Raw genomic sequence first — 16612 nt, forward strand, 5'->3', positions numbered from 1 at the left:
ATGAACATCAGACCTCATGTGCACACTCTTACAAATAAAGAAGCCAAAGTGGTACTCCATTGTAATGCCATAGGGAAACCATTTTTGGTTCCCAAAAGAATCATCTACAAAAAGGTTCAAGAAAGAACTTTATTTTTTTTAGATCACTTACAGGTTATATTAAAAAGCATGAACAAATGATAACAGATTTGTGAAATATCAATAGGTTCCTGATTTTAATAACACAGACTAAGTTCTGGTTTTCTTGTTCTGTTGTTATATTGTTGGCCAAATAGGAACCTTTCCAAAACCCAAAGAACCAACTTCATATTCAAGAGAATTATTCCAAGAATGAAATGGTAACCCAGCCACAGGGGATGCAAACCAGTGTGTTTCTTCATGCCGGTCCCAAGCCTGGATAAATGGGTAGAGTTTCATCAGGAAGGGCATCCGATGTACAATTTTGTAAATCAATGTGCGGACAACAATACAAATTTCCATGCTGGATCAGTTGAGCCCCGGGTTAACAACGACCACCACCAGTACTGTTAGCTAACAGGGTACTGATGGAAATTGGGCTACTGTTGGTCAAAGAAGAAGAAGGAGAAGAAGAGGAGGAGAGATGTGTCCAGAGGCAGGAAGAGAGAAGGAAGGTAAAGAGAGTGGAACTGAGGGTAGGAACTTTGAATGTGGGCAGTATGACTGGTAAGGGGAGAGAGTTAGCAGATATGAAGGAGAGAAGGAAGGTTGATATATTGTGTGTGAAGAGACTAAATGGAAGGGGAGTAAGGCCTGGTGGATCAGAGGTGGATTCAAATTGTTCTATCATGGTGTGCATGGGAGGAGAAATGGAGTAGAGGTTATTCTGAAGGAACAGCATGTCAAGAGTGTTTGGAAGTGAAAAGAGTGTCAGGCAGAGTAATGATTATGAAGCTGGAAATTGGAGGTGTGATGATGAATATTGTTACTGCATATGCCCCGCAAGTTGGGTGTGCGATGGATGAGAAAGAAGATTTTTGGAGTGAGATGGATGAAGTGATGAACAGAAAATGGTGATTGGAGCGGATTTCAATGGACATGTTGGTGAAGGGAACAGTGGAGACGAGGAGGTGATGGGTAGATATGGTGTCAAGGAGAGGAATGAAGAAGCTCAGATGATAGTGGATTTTGCAAAAATGATGGACATGGCTGTGGTGAATATGTATTTTAGGAAGAGGGAGGAACACAGGGTGACGAACAAGAGTGGAGGAAGATGTACACAGGTAGATTACATCCTATGCAGAAGAGTCAATCTGAAGGAGATTGAAGACTGCAAAATGGTGGCAGGGGAAAGTGTAGTTAGGCAGCATAGGATGGTAGTCTGTAGGATGACATTGGAGATTAAGAAGAGGATGACAATGAGGGCAGAGCCAAGAATCAAATGGTGGAAGTTGAAAAAGGAAGACTGCAAGGTTGAGTTTAGGGAGAAGGTGAGACAGGCACTGGGTGGTAGTGAAGAATTACCAGATATTTGGGCAACTATAGCAGAAGTAGTAAGAGTGACAACAAGAAGGATGCTTGGAGTGACATCTGGACAGAGGAAGGAGGAAAAGGAAACCTGGTGGTGGAATGAGGAAGTACAGGAGAGTATACAGAGGAAGAGGATGGCGAAGAAGAAGTGGGATAGTCAGAGAGATGCTGAAAGTAGACAAGAGTACAAGGAGATAAGGCGCAAGGTGAAGAGAGATGTGGCGAAGGCTAAAGAAAAGGCGTATGATGAGTTGTATGAGAGGTTGGACACTAAGGAGGGAGAAAAGGACCGGTGGGCTAGACAGAGGAACCGAGCTGGGAAAGATGTGCAGCAGATTAGGGTGATAAAGGAAAAAGATGAAAATGTACTCACAAGCGAGGAGAGTGTGTTGAGCAGATGGAAAGAGTACTTTGAGAGGCTGATGAATGAAGAGAATGAGAGAGAGAAAGTTGGATGATGTGGAGATATTGAATCAGGAAGTGCAATAGATTAGCAAGGAGGAAGTAAGGACAGCTATGAAGAGGATGAAGAATGGAAAGGCAGTTGATCCAGATGACATACCTGTGGAAGCATGGAGGTGTTTAGGAGAGATAGCAGTGGAGTTTTTAACCAGATTGTTTAATGGAATCTTGGAAAGTGAGAGGATGCCTGAGGAGTGGAGAAGAAGTGTACTGGTGCTGATATTTAAGAATAAGGGGGATGTGCAGGACTGCAGTAACTACAGGGGAATAAAATTGATGAGCCACAGCATGAAGTTATGGGAAAGAGTAGTGGAAGCTCAGTTAAGATTTGAGGCGATGATTAGTAAGCAGCAGTATGGTTTAAACCCAGGAAAGAACACCACAGATGCAATGTTTGGTCTGAGGGTGCTGATCGAGAAGTTTAGAGAAGGCCAGAATGAGTTGCATTGTGTCTTTGTGGACCTGGAGAAAGCATATGACAAGGTGCCTAGAGAGAAGTTGTGGTATTGTATGAGGAAGTCGGGAGTGTCAGAGAAGTACATAAGAGTTGTACAGGGTATGTACGAAGGAAGTGTGACAGTGGTGAGGTCTGCAGTAGGAACGACGGATGCATTCAAGTTGAAGGTGGGATTACATCAGGGATCGACTCTGAGCCCTTTCTTATTTGCAATGGTGATGGACAGGTTGACAGACGAGATTAGACAGAAGTCTCCATGGACTGTGATGTTTGCTGATGACATTGTGATCTATAACAAGAGTAGCGAGCCGGTTGAGGAGACTCAGGAGAGGTGGAGATCTGCTTGATAGAGGAGAGGAATGAAGGTCAGCAGGACCACCAAGACAGAATACATGAGAGGGAGGTCAGTGGAATGGTGAGGATGCAAGGAGTAGAGTTGGCGAAGGTGGATGAGTTTAAATACTTGGTGTCAATAGTACAGAGTAATGGGGATTGTGAAAAGAGAGGTGAAAAAGAGAGTGCAGGCAGAGTGGAATGGGTGGAGAAGAGTGTCAGGAGTGATTTGCGACAGACGGGTATTAGTAAGAGTGAAAGGGAAGGTCTACAGGATGGTAGTGAGATCAGCTATGTTATATGGGTTGGAGGTGGTGGCACTGACCAGAAAGCAGGAGACAGAGCTGGAGGTGGCAGAGTTAAAGATGCTAAGATTTGCATTGGGTGTGACGAGGATGGATAGGATTAGAAATGAGGACATTAGAGGGTCAGCTCTGGTTGGACGGTTTTGTGACAAAGTCAGAGAGGAGAGATTGTGTTGGTTTGGACATGTGCAGAGGAGACATGCTGGGTATATTGGGAGAAGGGTGTTAAGGATAGAGCTGCCAGGAAAAAGGAGAAGAGGAAGACTTAAGAGAAGGTTTATGGATGTGGTGAGAGAGGACATGCAGGTGATGGGTGTGACAGAGCAAAATGTAGAGGACAGGAAGAAATAGAAAAGGATGATCCGCTGTGGCAGCCCCTAATGGGAGCAGCTGAAAGAAGAAGAAGAGTCCCAAAATGAAATGGTACTTTTGTCAAGCAATGGTTCTGTGGAGCCATACAACCCAGGAAAGTGTCATTAAAGATCCAGGATTTCTAAGAGTGCGCCTTGTCATTTGGTTTTACTGTTATTGTTTGTACATCAGCTGCTGTTCTCGTCTGTTCAGCTCAGTCACAATTATATCTGACCTGCTGTCACTTATGAGCACACTGAAATTTTGTAATGGGTCCTCTGTATCAGATGCATTTGAGGTGCTCCCTGGAAATCATCGAACAGCAGCTTTGAAAGTTTTCTAAAGCTGTTGTCACAGCCACACATATTTAGAAGTGGCATCAGAGTTCACCATTTATGCAAAGTCATTACCTTTGTATGCTTTGCTATCACAGTGTCACTGGGTATTTCTAAAGACCTGTCACTATTATAAATCAACAATTCACTTTCTTCAAACACTACATATTCCAACATTGTAGAATAAATGTAAGCATTTGTTATAGTTTATATACTTTAAATTTTCTGTGTCAACATGATGACCAATTATTTCAACCATTAAATTAAGCATCAAGAGCTGAATTTTGAGCAGATGTTTAGTAAAACACAAGTTCTAAATTAAATAAATAAAAACAGAGAGCAGACAAGAGGCACTCCCAGACTTGTCATTTTATATCTAGATTTGTATTGTCTTTTTTCCACAGTCAACAAGATGGAATAATAAATAATGTGAAAAGAAGTTGAAGAAGCTCATGAAGAGTAGCTTTGTCTCTATATTTACAAGCTGATAAAGTTAAAATACACATTTTAATGATTTATGATCTACTAATGAGTAGTATGGCTACAATAAATGGAAATTCTGACTAACATAATTACTTTCATCATTGAATTTCTATAATTACTTTTTACTTTCAGTGAGATGTAAGTCATCAGATTTCATCTGCAGTTTGGTGACTTGAGGATGGGAGGCTCAGAATCAAAGCCAAGTAAGTGTACAGCATTTATAGAGTTTGATGTTAATTACATAATATCTCAGGCAGTAGTTTATATGATTCTATTATACAGTGCCTTTCATATCTATCTATCTATCTATCTATCTATTGAATACAAGGTTACTTTAGTATGCTATTTTCAAAGTTTGTGTCTTACAGCTACTATGCTGAGAAGGTCCAAGCATTAAGTATGACACATACTAAAAACTTACACTTGTAGCGGTCAGGAGCCGCTAAGATTCACACCGCCAAAGATGACGGCGATTTATTTATTTTAAAAGCAGAGATCCCAGGAACGTCCCCAGCCTTGGATTGACCCACACACTCTCACCACAGAGACAAATAAGCACACTGGGAATGGCAAACAATTATAAATATAATTTAATACCACCCCTGACCCCTTCGGCGATATTACACATACACAAAATAAACACAAACACCACACAGCAAAGTCCATATATAAGAAACAGGTTGAAAGACGAATAGTGACCAAGTTAAGTCCAGCGATTTGTAAGTTGCAATGGAGAAGGGAAAATACAGTCCTACTGGTATTTACTGATGAGGTTGATGGTTGATGGCTGATTCGGGAGCGCTCCACTCTTCCGGAAAATCCAATAATCCAATACAGCTCTCAGTGAACAGGTAGACAGACAATCCAGACCCCAACAAACGAATACAGTCCAAGACACAATGATCACAGTTCAAATAACAGCAGGAGAGACGACAAATAACCGCAACAAACAATACAAACCAAAAACAAAACTTTTTTTCTCTTTGCCCTCTGCCCTCCTTTATCTGCCTGTGGCTACCTTTGACCCCAGCAGCCCCAGCAGGGACTGCTGGGAGATGCAGTTCTTAAGTAGCACTGCTACACACTGTCCAAGTTACTTTCTTTTAAACTTTTAAGTGAACCTCCAAGTAAAAACAGTATACACTAAATAAAGATAATAACTTATTTTTTATAGATTTTTTTTTCAAGGAAACAACATTCTATACAATCAAGTCAAACTTAACAAACCAGAATTCAACCCCCTCCTAAGACAAAGATGAGCAACAAAATGAGCAAATCTTTAAAAATAACAAAGGAGAGTGTCTTTTTCCTCAATATACAGTAAATGCTTATTCAAAAAAATTATTATTTAGATCTTGCAATATTTTAAAAATGTTTTGAACAGATCTCAGTTATCCACTGACTTAGAAAAGGTGGGGTGAGGTTCTTTCAATTGAGCAAGATAAGTCTACGTGTTAGTAGTGCAGTGTCGGCAATTACAATCAATTTCTCCTTCTCCACTTTAAATCCATCAGGGAGTCCACCAAACACAGATAAAGACAATAACTGTTTTTATGTATGATGCTTCAGTTTCAGGCTTACATATGCTGGTTATTTTTCTTTATTCATTAATATTTACATCACTTGTATATATTACTGTATATAACCAGAAAACCGTATGCCCCTATACTTTGCTATTTGAAAACCCACTATGGACTTATTTTATGGTTACATAAGAATTAAATGATATTGTAACAACCACTGAGAGCAGAGAAGTAGATGTACGCAGAGACACCACACCAGATGAGGAGTCCGCCTTATGCTTGCCTCTTACTGCCTAAACGTCTGCACGAGCAGGTTTCTGTTTACAGCACCCACACCACAAGATACCCAGCTCCTGGAGAGCAATCCTGAGAAAGCTGTGGATCAGATGGGAAGTTTTCAGAGTTCGCTGTCAGTCAGGAAACTGTAAGTGCTTTCTCCTGAAGTAAACACTATAGGTACCCGGCCAGTGCCATTCCATGAATGTTGCAGTCTGCAGGCCACAGTGCTACTTAGCTACCTTTACCATGATAATTTATTGCAATAAATAGAAATATACAATATTTACAATAAACAATATTCAATGTATTAATTGCAGTGTACTCAACAATTTAAGAATGCAAATGTAAGAAGGCACTGGTGACTTAAGGCAGCTGGACTTCAAAACAGCAAGAATAGCACAGAGCTCAATATGCTGCAAACCCTTGCACACTATTCAGGCTCATTTCTCTCTAAAACATAATAACACCTTTTCTTTTTCCCATCCAAAACAACATCCAGACAATTTTGTATAGCAGGAGAATATATCAGTGATACTTCACAGCCACTGCAGCAACACTTAATACAGTAGTCTTATACAAACAGGTTGAATATGATCAAGTTTAAAGTCTGTTCAGCTGAGATCATGCATTGTTCCAAGTGTTTAAGCTTGTCAATATTACTTTTATCCAAAACCTAACATGAATGTCAGATTGTCTTTTTACTTTGCCCTGAAATGTCAAATTGAAACTGTTAAGCATACTAGTGTGGCCTTAAATCCCTATCCTGATGACCTTGAATAAAACTGTTGGTAAATTCTGTTTACTAATCTGGTCTGTGTTTATGAAAAGTGCAGTGCTCAGATAATCGTGTGTTCATTTATCACTGTTCAGAACAATGGTAGAACATGATCAGTGACAACTAAAAAGAAAAGAACAAAGCGAAAATTGAAATAAATATGACATTGACATTGCCCTCCTGTGACAAACTTATCGTGTACAACTCATTAAAACAAGTTGACAGCTCAGTGTCTTAGTGATTGAAGTGTGGCTGTCTCACCATTGCCTTCAGCTGTACATAACAGCAGGCCAGTAGAGAATCTGGCTGTCCCTTGGATAGGATGATATGGACCCATGTGGCCTATAGATGACTGCTCCCATATGACTCACATGTACCAGCCTTCTTCTACCCATGACACTCTGTTTCTGTTTTGAGAAATTCTCTTGTAGGTTTTTGACTTGATGTTCACTACTTCTAGCTCCTGTTTGACTGATGAGTCCATCAAAATGGCTTCTCTGCCCAAAGTCAGTTTCTTTTTTTTTCTGCTTAAATTATATAAGCCAGGTTTGTCATCATTGACCCTCAAAACTGAGGAAAGCATGTTTATGGGTGGAGATGCTGCTTGGCTGAAGTACTCTGTGTTTGATTTGCACTCATGGCCCTGGTCTGTGACTGTTATCACAAAAAATTGCATAGTTTCACAGCAAGAAAGAAATCAGTTAAGTCAGAAAGTGTTGTTAAAATACCCAGGGCTCACAGCCAAATGACTGGTTTACATGAGTACACATGAAAATGCTCAGTATACATGTGCAGTAGAGCAACCTTGAAGAGAACAGGACATTCAACCCAACAACGCTCATCAGACCAATCCACCTAATTTCTCTACAATGACACCCGCTCAGCTGCCTCCCCCACTGGCCATTCCACAGCTGAGTCAGTGCTGGGCCAGCCAATCCAATGAAAGGACCACTCTACTGATGATTCCAGTGCTCCTTTATCAGAAAATACTTTTCAATAAGCAGGCAAACAACTTACCAGTAGGGCAGTAGCACCAAGTACCACATTTGAGTACAGAAGAGAAACAAAATAGATGAGGGTTAGCAACAAATTATATCATATTACTTATGTTTTAGTGCTAATGACTAACACAGAGATGTAGCCTGCACAGTTAATCAGCAGCTCTAGGCAGGGTGTGCTTAACTGACATTGTGAGTCTTCAGCTGAGATATAAAAGCTGAGACCGAAGGGGCATCTCTTATAGTGGCAGGCAGACCACTCCACAGTTTAGGGGCCCTATAACTAAAAGCTCGACCTCCCAGTGTTATTTTATTAATCCTTGGGATCATAAACAGACTGGCATCTTGAGACCTTAATGTGTGCTCTGGATTGTAAGCCATGATAAGTAAGCAGGGCCTCGGCCATTTAAGGTTTTATATGTTAAAAGGAGGATTTTGAAATCTGCCCAAAACCAAATCAGGATTAAAGGATTTAAGAACTAGAGTTATGTGTTTGTATTTTCTTGTTCTTATAATAATTCTTGCAGTAGCATTTTGGTTTAACTGGAGGCTGAATAAAGAACAGTTTGAACATCCAGTGAACACCGCATTGCAGTAGTCAATCCTCATTCTCATTCTCCAACCCGCTATATCCGAATACAGGGTCACGAGGGTCTGCTGGAGCCAATCCCAGCCAACACAGGGCGCAAGACAGGAACAAATCCTGGGCAGGGTGCAACCCACTGCAGGACACACACCAAGCACACACACCAGGGACAGTTGAGAATCGCCAATCCACCTAACCTTCATGTCTTTGGACTGTGGGAGGATACCCACGCAGACACGGGGAGAACATGCAAACTCCACGCAGGGAGGACCTGGGAAGCGAACCCAGACAGGTCTCCTTACTGTCAGTCCTACTAGAAATAGATACATAAATAAATTTCTCAGTATCCCACATATTTGGAAAAAAACTTAATTTCCTGCCATTTTTGAGAAACATGTTTTGGACAATGTCATAATGTGCACTTTAAATGACATGCTAGATTCAAAGATAATGCAGAGACTGCTGTTTCAGTAAAACTAATGGTGATTTCAACTGAGTCAAATAATGACAAAATATTGTATTGATCAGCATCTTTCCCTCCAATAAAAATTAACATCTGTTTTTTCTGTGTTCATCCATCCACATCCATAACAGAACTAATTAAAGACAACACTGTAGCAACTTCATTTGGTCTAAAAGAAAGGTATAACTGGGTGTCATCTGCATACGAGTGAAAATTAACATTATGTGTACTAATGACAAATCCAAGTGTAAGCCTGTGAAGTGAAAATAGTAAGTTTTGCAGGACACCATATCTCACTTCTGTGTATAATTATGGAGTATTGTCAGCACATTTCTGAGCTAATGGGATCAATTTGATAAATAAGAACTAAACCAAGCAAGCACAGTGCCTGTATAAGCCCAATGTCATTTTCCAGCCTGTGCAGTAAAATAGAATGGTCAATAGTGTCAAATGCTGCACTTAAGTGTAACAACATAATGACAGTGGAGATTCCCTCATCAGAGGATATCAGAATGTCATTTACAACCCACATTAGTGCTGTTTCTGTACTATAATCAGTGCGGAATCAGACTGGAATTTCTCAAATAAATTGTGATACGTAAGGTGTGACTGAAGCTGATTGGTGACTAGAGACAAGGGGTAAATTTGATATGGGTCTATAGTTATTAAGTTTGTGTTGGTCTAGGTATGACTTTTTAAGTAATAGTTTCTTTTCTGAAGTTCTGCCTGTGCCACGCGCCAGTCCAGGTAAGATTGAGGAAATTAGAAGGCTTAACGCATGGCTCAAATCTTGGTGCAGGGTAGACGGTTATAGGTTTATGGGGCATTGGGACTCCTTTTGGATCAGATGGGACCTGTTCCGTCGTGACGGGATACATCTGAACTATAGGGGCACCAATGTATTGGGGAGGCGTATGTGTAGGCTAGTCAAGGATTGGGGGGCAGGGAGTTTAGGACAGGCCAGGTTTAGATCTATACATGGAAGAACTAACAATGGTGTAGAAATAAAAATGCATAGTAATGTAAATTCTAAGCAAACATTTAAATGTAGAAGGAGTAACACATTAAAAATAGCTGGCCTTAATGCTAGAAGTATCAAAAATAAGGTAAGTGAATTGGAGTTATATGTAGCAGAGCATAATTATGATATTATAGCAATAACAGAAACCTGGCTAAATAACAAAGATGGGGATGAGTGTAACATAGAGGGAGACACATTTTTTAGGAAGGATAGACAGAACAGAAAAGGAGGTGGAGTTGCTGTTTATGCCAAACAGGATTTAGATAGATAGATAGATAGATAGATAGATAGATAGATAGATAGATAGATAGATAGATAGATAGATAGATAGATAGATAGATAGATAGATAGATAGATAGATAGATAGTCTGTCGCTGAAGCTGCTCCTCTGTCTGGAGATGATCCTGTTCATTGGATGCGGTGGATTCTCCATGATTGACAGCGCCTGTCGCTGTGCCACAGATGTCAAACTGTCGAGCTCCGTGCCTACAATAGAGCCTGCCATTGTCCAGGCGTGAGATGTCTTTCTTCTTTATGCTACCTCCCCAGCACACCACAGTGTAGAAGAGGGTGCTCACCACAACTGTCTGATAGAACATCTGCAGCATCTTATTGCAGGTGTTGAAGGATGCCAGCCTTCTAAGGAAGTATAACCGGCTCTGTCCTTTCTTGCACAGAGCATCAGTATTGGCAGTCCAGTCCAGTTTATCATCCAGCTGCACTCCCAGGTATTTATAGGTCTGCACCCTCTGCACACAGTCACCTCTGATGATCACGGGGTCCATGAGGGGCCTGGGTCTCCTAAAATCCACCACCAGCTCCTTGGTTTTGCTGGTGTTCAGGTGTAGGTGGTTTGAGTCGCACCGTTTAACAAAGTCCTTGATTAGGTCCCTATACTCCTCCTCCTGCCCATTCCTGATACAGCCCACGATAGCAGTGTCATCAGCAAACTTTTGCAAGTGACAGGACTCAGAGTTGTATTGGAAGTCCGATGTATATAGGCTGAACAGGACCGGAGAAAGTACAGTCCCCTGCGGCGCTCCTGTGCTGCTGACCACAATGTCAGACCTGCAGTTCCCGAGACGCACATACTGAGGTCTGTCTTTAAGATAGTCCACGATCCACAACACCAGGTATGAATCTACTCCCATCTCTGTCAGCTTGTCCCTAAGGAGCAGAGGTTGGATGGTGTTGAAGGTGCTAGAGAAGTCCAGAAACATAATTCTTACAGCACCACTGCCTCTGTCCAAGTGGGAGAGGGATGGGTGTAGCATATAGATGATGGCATCCTCCGCTCCCACCTTCTCCTGGCATGCAAAATGCAGAGGGTCGAGGGCGTGTTGCACCTGTGGCCTCAGGTGGTGAAGCAGCAGCCGCTCCATGGTCTTCATCACATGTGACGTCAGAGCGACAGGCCGGAAGTCATTCAGCTCACTAGGATGTGATACCTTTGGGACTGGGGTGATGCAAGATGTTTTCCAAAGCCTCCGGACTTTCCCCTGTTCCAGGCTCAGGTTGAAGATGTGCTGTAGAGGACTCCCCAGCTCCAATGCACAGGCCTTCAGCAGTCGTGGCGATACTCCATCTGGACCCGCTGCTTTGCTGGCACGAAGTCTCCTCAGCTCTCTGCTCACCTGCGCTGCTGTAATTGTGGGTGGGGGGAAACTCTCTCCTATGCTGGTATCAGCAGAAGGGTGGGTGGAGGGTGCAGTACTCTGAGGTGAGAGTGGTTTAGGGTGGTCAAACCTGTTAAAGAAGTTGCTCATCAGGTTTGGTCTCTCCATGTCTCTCTCGATGGTGGCACCCCGCTTCGAGCTGCAGCCAGTGATGATCTTCATCCCATCCCACACTTCCTTCATGCTGTTATTCTGCAACTTCTGCTCCAGCTTTCTCCTGTACTGCTCCTTCGCAGCGCTGAGCTGGACTCGGAGTTCCTTCTGCACGCGCTTGAGCTCATGCTGATCACCGCCTTTAAAAGCCCTTTTCTTCTGGTTCAAAAGGCCCTATGCTTAGAGTCTGGCTAATCAGTCCATCGGATTGCATTATGCTGAGCTGAGTTTTATTTTTGACTTTTATTCTACAATCATTTGTGTGATTTTGGCAATTTTATTTTTCTCTAAACTGATGTGTCTATAGAAAAGCATCAGGTAAAAATGTTCTGAGAACTGGTGCACCCAAAGCAGAATGTTGCACCATAACAAGGCACCTGCACAAACCACATTGTCAATCACAGTTTTTGGACCAAATGCAGGAGGCTGTAAACATGGCGACAAAAGATGAGTACAAGAAGTGTGTGTACATGAAGTATGGGACAAGTGTACTGCTTCTTAACACTAGAATTACCAGAGTCTACGAAAAAACTCGTAGATCCGGCCCACCTTAAAACCGTTCTCACCTCTCTTTTGTCTTCTAAATGTGCTGATTAAGAGGAGCAGCGAGCAGCCGACTATTCCATCCCCCACTGTCGCAGAACGTTCACTAAGTTTTCCCAGCTCATGCCTTGTTTGATTATCTGGGAGTGACTGAACTGCTGGAGTTTTAGAATGGAAATAATAGATCGCTATTTGGAATACATGCATTTCATGCGTGTTCCGTTTCTACAGTAATCTGTGTAAACACATTGCTAAAACTGAAACTTTTTCATATTTTAGTAATAAATGTTACAAAATGTAGGCATAAACTATAGAATCTGTGAAGCCTGAAGTCCAAACATCAAATAAACACTTTCATAACAGCTTCCATGGCTTAACGCTACGGTTTGCTGACTTGGGGCACAGCAACCCTGCCATGTTACAGAGATGTGAGTTCGATTCCCAGCTTTGAAGAAAGGGTTTTTTTTTTCCTTAAACGGACATTGAATTTATAAATTGGTATGCACTGTAAATCGTTAACTTTAAAATGTCAATCGTGGTTATTTCTGTTGATTAATTCATGCTTTTTTACTTAGAGTCAGAACAGGAGCTTATTCAGCTTATTCAGCTTCTGATCTGACTCAAACAGCGCCAGTATAACTTCACACCCAACCTGACGCTGTTCGTTTTCAAATAATATTGCATTACTTCGACGATGTTTTCTGATTGGTACTATTCGCGTCATAAAATGATTTTTTCAAAACGTCACATATATTTGTCTCTTTCTTTTTTTAAAATGTGCGTTGTAGCACTCAGCAACTGGCCACCTGCATGTTCTTGCGCACACTGAATAAGACAGCGCTATATGCAATCATCAGATTAAAATGTTAACAGTTATATAGCACAGAATGGAAATCAGCAGTTCTTAGCATTCCACCATGCAAGCTGTCATATCAACCGCCTACTGTAACTTGCTTTCTTTTTTCTTCGGTTATAGTCTTGAATAAAAGTGCACTTGTTTTGTTATACTTTTACATCAACATATGTTCCTGCGTTTGAGTTACATGGGCATGCTCAAAAAATACACGTGTAATGCCACGAAAAGTGCATGCAGACACTTTAGTTCGCAAGCATTGGTACGACAATGCAGTCACAAGTACACTGCAGAGCTATAGCGCGTCTTTATGTGAAAACAGCAGCATCAGATGGGGAGTGTCTGATGATTGCATATAGCGCTGAAGTTACTGCTCTTTACTATGCTTTCCTCTGCATGTCCTGGAGTACAAAAGAAACAGCATACAGCAACATGTGGGGACTGGCAATATTGGGGGAAAAAAACACGTGGTCGTATGTATCGTGATACACTGCAGAACTATAGAGCGTCTTTATGTGAAAACAGCAGTGTCAGGTGGGGTAGGGAAGGATCCTGAACGCGACTGAGACAATGAAAAATGAAATAAAAAAAAAAATAAAGCTAACCTTTACAAATATCATAAATTACACCGGCTGTTACAGACTGAAATCAAATGTATCTTTTTATTCTAAAATAGTGAAAATAAGAACACTTCTCAAAGGGGAGTTGTGCAGGATCGAACTCATGACCTTTTGATTCCCAGTCAGCGACTGATACTGTTGCACCACGGAAGCAGTGATAGTTAATGCATGTCAATGTTGCACACTAAGGCGGCTTTTTTTGGCGGTAGCTTTTTTTTTTGTACCTTTTGTGAAAGTGTTTCTTTGATATTTGGACTTCAGGCTTCATACATTATATAGTTTATGCCTACATTTTGTCATTTGCTACTAGAATATATAAAACGTTTCTGTTTTAACAATGTGTTTACACAGATTACTGTAGAAATGCAACACATATGAAATGCGTGTGTTCCAAATAACAATCTATTATTTCTACTCTAAAACTCCACTTCACTCCCAGATAATCAATCAAGGCATGAGCTGGGAAAAGCTCGTTTACGTTCTAAGTCGTTGGGGGGATGGAATAGCCGGCTGCTGGCTGCTTGTCTTTATCAGTACATTTAGATGACAAAAGACGCTGGCGGAGAGGTGAGAACGGTTTTAAGAAGCGATTTAAGGTGGGCCGGATCTACAAGTTTTTTCATAGGCTCTGGTAATTCTAGTGTTAAGTAGAGTTTTTGGAAGGAGGCTAAAAGGGAATTGTTGCAAGTTTTATAGTAAAGATTGTTTTGAGGTACAAGCAGGAAATAATGCAGAAAAAGCTTGTATGCACATTAAGAAAACAAAGATTATTAAAAAAATATATCACAGTCCAAATCCAAATAAAAATAATATGTTACAAAGAAGAAAAGTACACATGTATAAAGAAACAAAAACTACAGTATTATTTAAAAACAGTTTTAACAAGACTGAAAACAAAACATTAGATTAAACACTAGAATTACCAGAGCCTACAAGAAAGCTCATAAATCTGGCCCACCTTAAATCCATTCTCACCTCTTCATCTGCGTCTTCCATCCATCCATCCATTGTCTCCCGCTTATCCGAGGTCGGGTCGCGGGGGCAGCAGCTTGAGCAGAGATGCCCAGACTTCCCTCTCCCCGGCCACTTCTTCTAGCTCTTCTGGGAGAATCCCAAGGCGTTCCCAGGCCAGCCGAGAGACATAGTCCCTCCAACGTGTCCTGGGTCTTCCCCGGGGCCTCCTCCCGGTTAGACGTGCCCGGAACACCTCACCAGGGAGGCGTCCAGGAGGCATCCTGATCAGATGCCTGAGCCACCTCATCTGACTCCTCTCGATGCGGAGGAGCAGCGGCTCTACTCTGAGCCCCTCCCGGATAACTGAGCTTCTCACCCTATCTTTAAGGGAAAGCCCAGACACCCTGCAGAGGAAACTCATTTCAGCCGCTTGTATTCGCGATCTCGTTCTTTCGGTCACTACCCATAGTTCATGACCATAGGTGAGGGTAGGAACATAGATCGACTGGTAAATTGAGAGCTTCGCCTTGCGGCTCAGCTCCTTTTTCACCACGACAGACCGATGCAGAGCCCGCATTACTGCGGATGACGCACCGATCCGCCTGTCGATCTCAAGCTCCATTCTTCCCTCACTCGTGAACAAGATCCCGAGATACTTGAACTCCTCCACTTGGGGCAGGATCTCGCTACCAACCCTGAGAGGGCACTCCACCCTTTTCCAGCTGAGGACCATGGTCTCGGATTTGGAGGTGCTGATTCTCATCCCAGCCGCTTCACACTCGGCTGCGAACCAATCCAGAGAGAGCTGGAGATCACGGCCCGATGATGCAAACAGGACAACATCATCTGCAAAAAGCAGTGACCCAATCCTGAGCCCACCAAACCGGACCCCCTCAACGCCCTGGCTGCGCCTAGAAATTCTGTCCATAAAAGTTATGAACAGAATCGGTGACAAAGGGCAGCCCTGGCGGAGTCCAACTCTCACTGGAAACGGGTTCGACTTACTGCCGGCAATGCGGACCAAGCTCTGGCAACGATCGTACAGGGACCGAACAGCCCTTATCAGGGGGGCCGGTACCCCATACTCTCGGAGTACCCCCCACAGGATTCCCCGAGGGACACGGTCGAATGCCTTTTCCAAGTCCACAAAACACATGTAGACTGGTTGGGCAAACTCCCATGCACCCTCCAGGACCCTGCTAAGGGTATAGAGCTGGTCCACTGTTCCGCGACCAGGACGAAAACCACACTGTTCCTCCTGAATCCGAGGCTCAACTATCTGACGGACCCTCCTCTCCAGGACCCCTGAATAGACTTTTCCAGGGAGGCTGAGGAGTGTGATCCCTCTGTAGTTGGAACACACCCTCCTATCCCCCTTCTTAAAGAGGGGGACCACCACCCCGGTCTGCCAATCCAGAGGCACTGTCCCTGATGTCCATGCGATGTTGCAGAGGCGTGTCAGCCAAGACAGTCCTACAACATCCAGAGCCTTGAGGAACTCCGGGCATATCTCATCCACCCCCGGGGCCCTGCCACCAAGGAGTTTTTTGACCACCTCGGTGACCTCAGTCCCAGAGATGGGGAGCCCACCTCTGAGTCCCCAGGCTCTGCTTCCTCATTGGAAGGCATGTTAATACGATTGAGGAGGTCTTCGAAGTACTCCCCCCACCGACCCACAACGTCCCGAGTCGAGGTCAGCAGCGCACCATCCCCACCATATACAGTGTTGACACTGCACTGCTTCCCCTTCCTAAGATGCCGGATGGTGGACCAGAATCTCCTCGAAGCCGTCCGAAAGTCGTTCTCCATGGCCTCCCCAAACTCCTCCCATGCCCGAGTTTTTGCCTCAGCAAACACCAAAGCCGCATTCCGCTTGGCCTGCCGGTACTAGGTACTCCAGGGTCCCACAGGACAAAAGGGTCCTGTAGGACTCCTTCTTCAGCTTGACAGCATC

At 43.0% G+C, this 16612-nt stretch overlaps 2 protein-coding genes across 2 annotated transcripts in view; both read left to right on the forward strand.

Annotated features, from left to right (window-relative positions):
• Positions 1 to 16612, forward strand: part of LOC127529379 (uncharacterized) — a 773396-nt gene that overhangs the window by 64010 nt on the left and 692774 nt on the right. The window lies entirely within an intron of this gene.
• LOC114658715 (interferon-induced protein 44-like) overlaps positions 1 to 16612 on the forward strand; it is an 87700-nt gene that overhangs the window by 1832 nt on the left and 69256 nt on the right. Inside the window, exon 2 of the mRNA XM_028810756.2 lies at positions 4347 to 4417. Coding sequence (XP_028666589.1) covers positions 4393 to 4417 — 25 coding nt within the window. The 5' untranslated portion in view covers positions 4347 to 4392. The remainder of the gene's footprint in view (positions 1 to 4346; positions 4418 to 16612) is intronic.

Source organism: Erpetoichthys calabaricus, chromosome 10 (assembly GCF_900747795.2).
Source record: "Erpetoichthys calabaricus chromosome 10, fErpCal1.3, whole genome shotgun sequence".
Classification (NCBI taxonomy): Eukaryota; Metazoa; Chordata; class Cladistia; order Polypteriformes; family Polypteridae; genus Erpetoichthys; species Erpetoichthys calabaricus.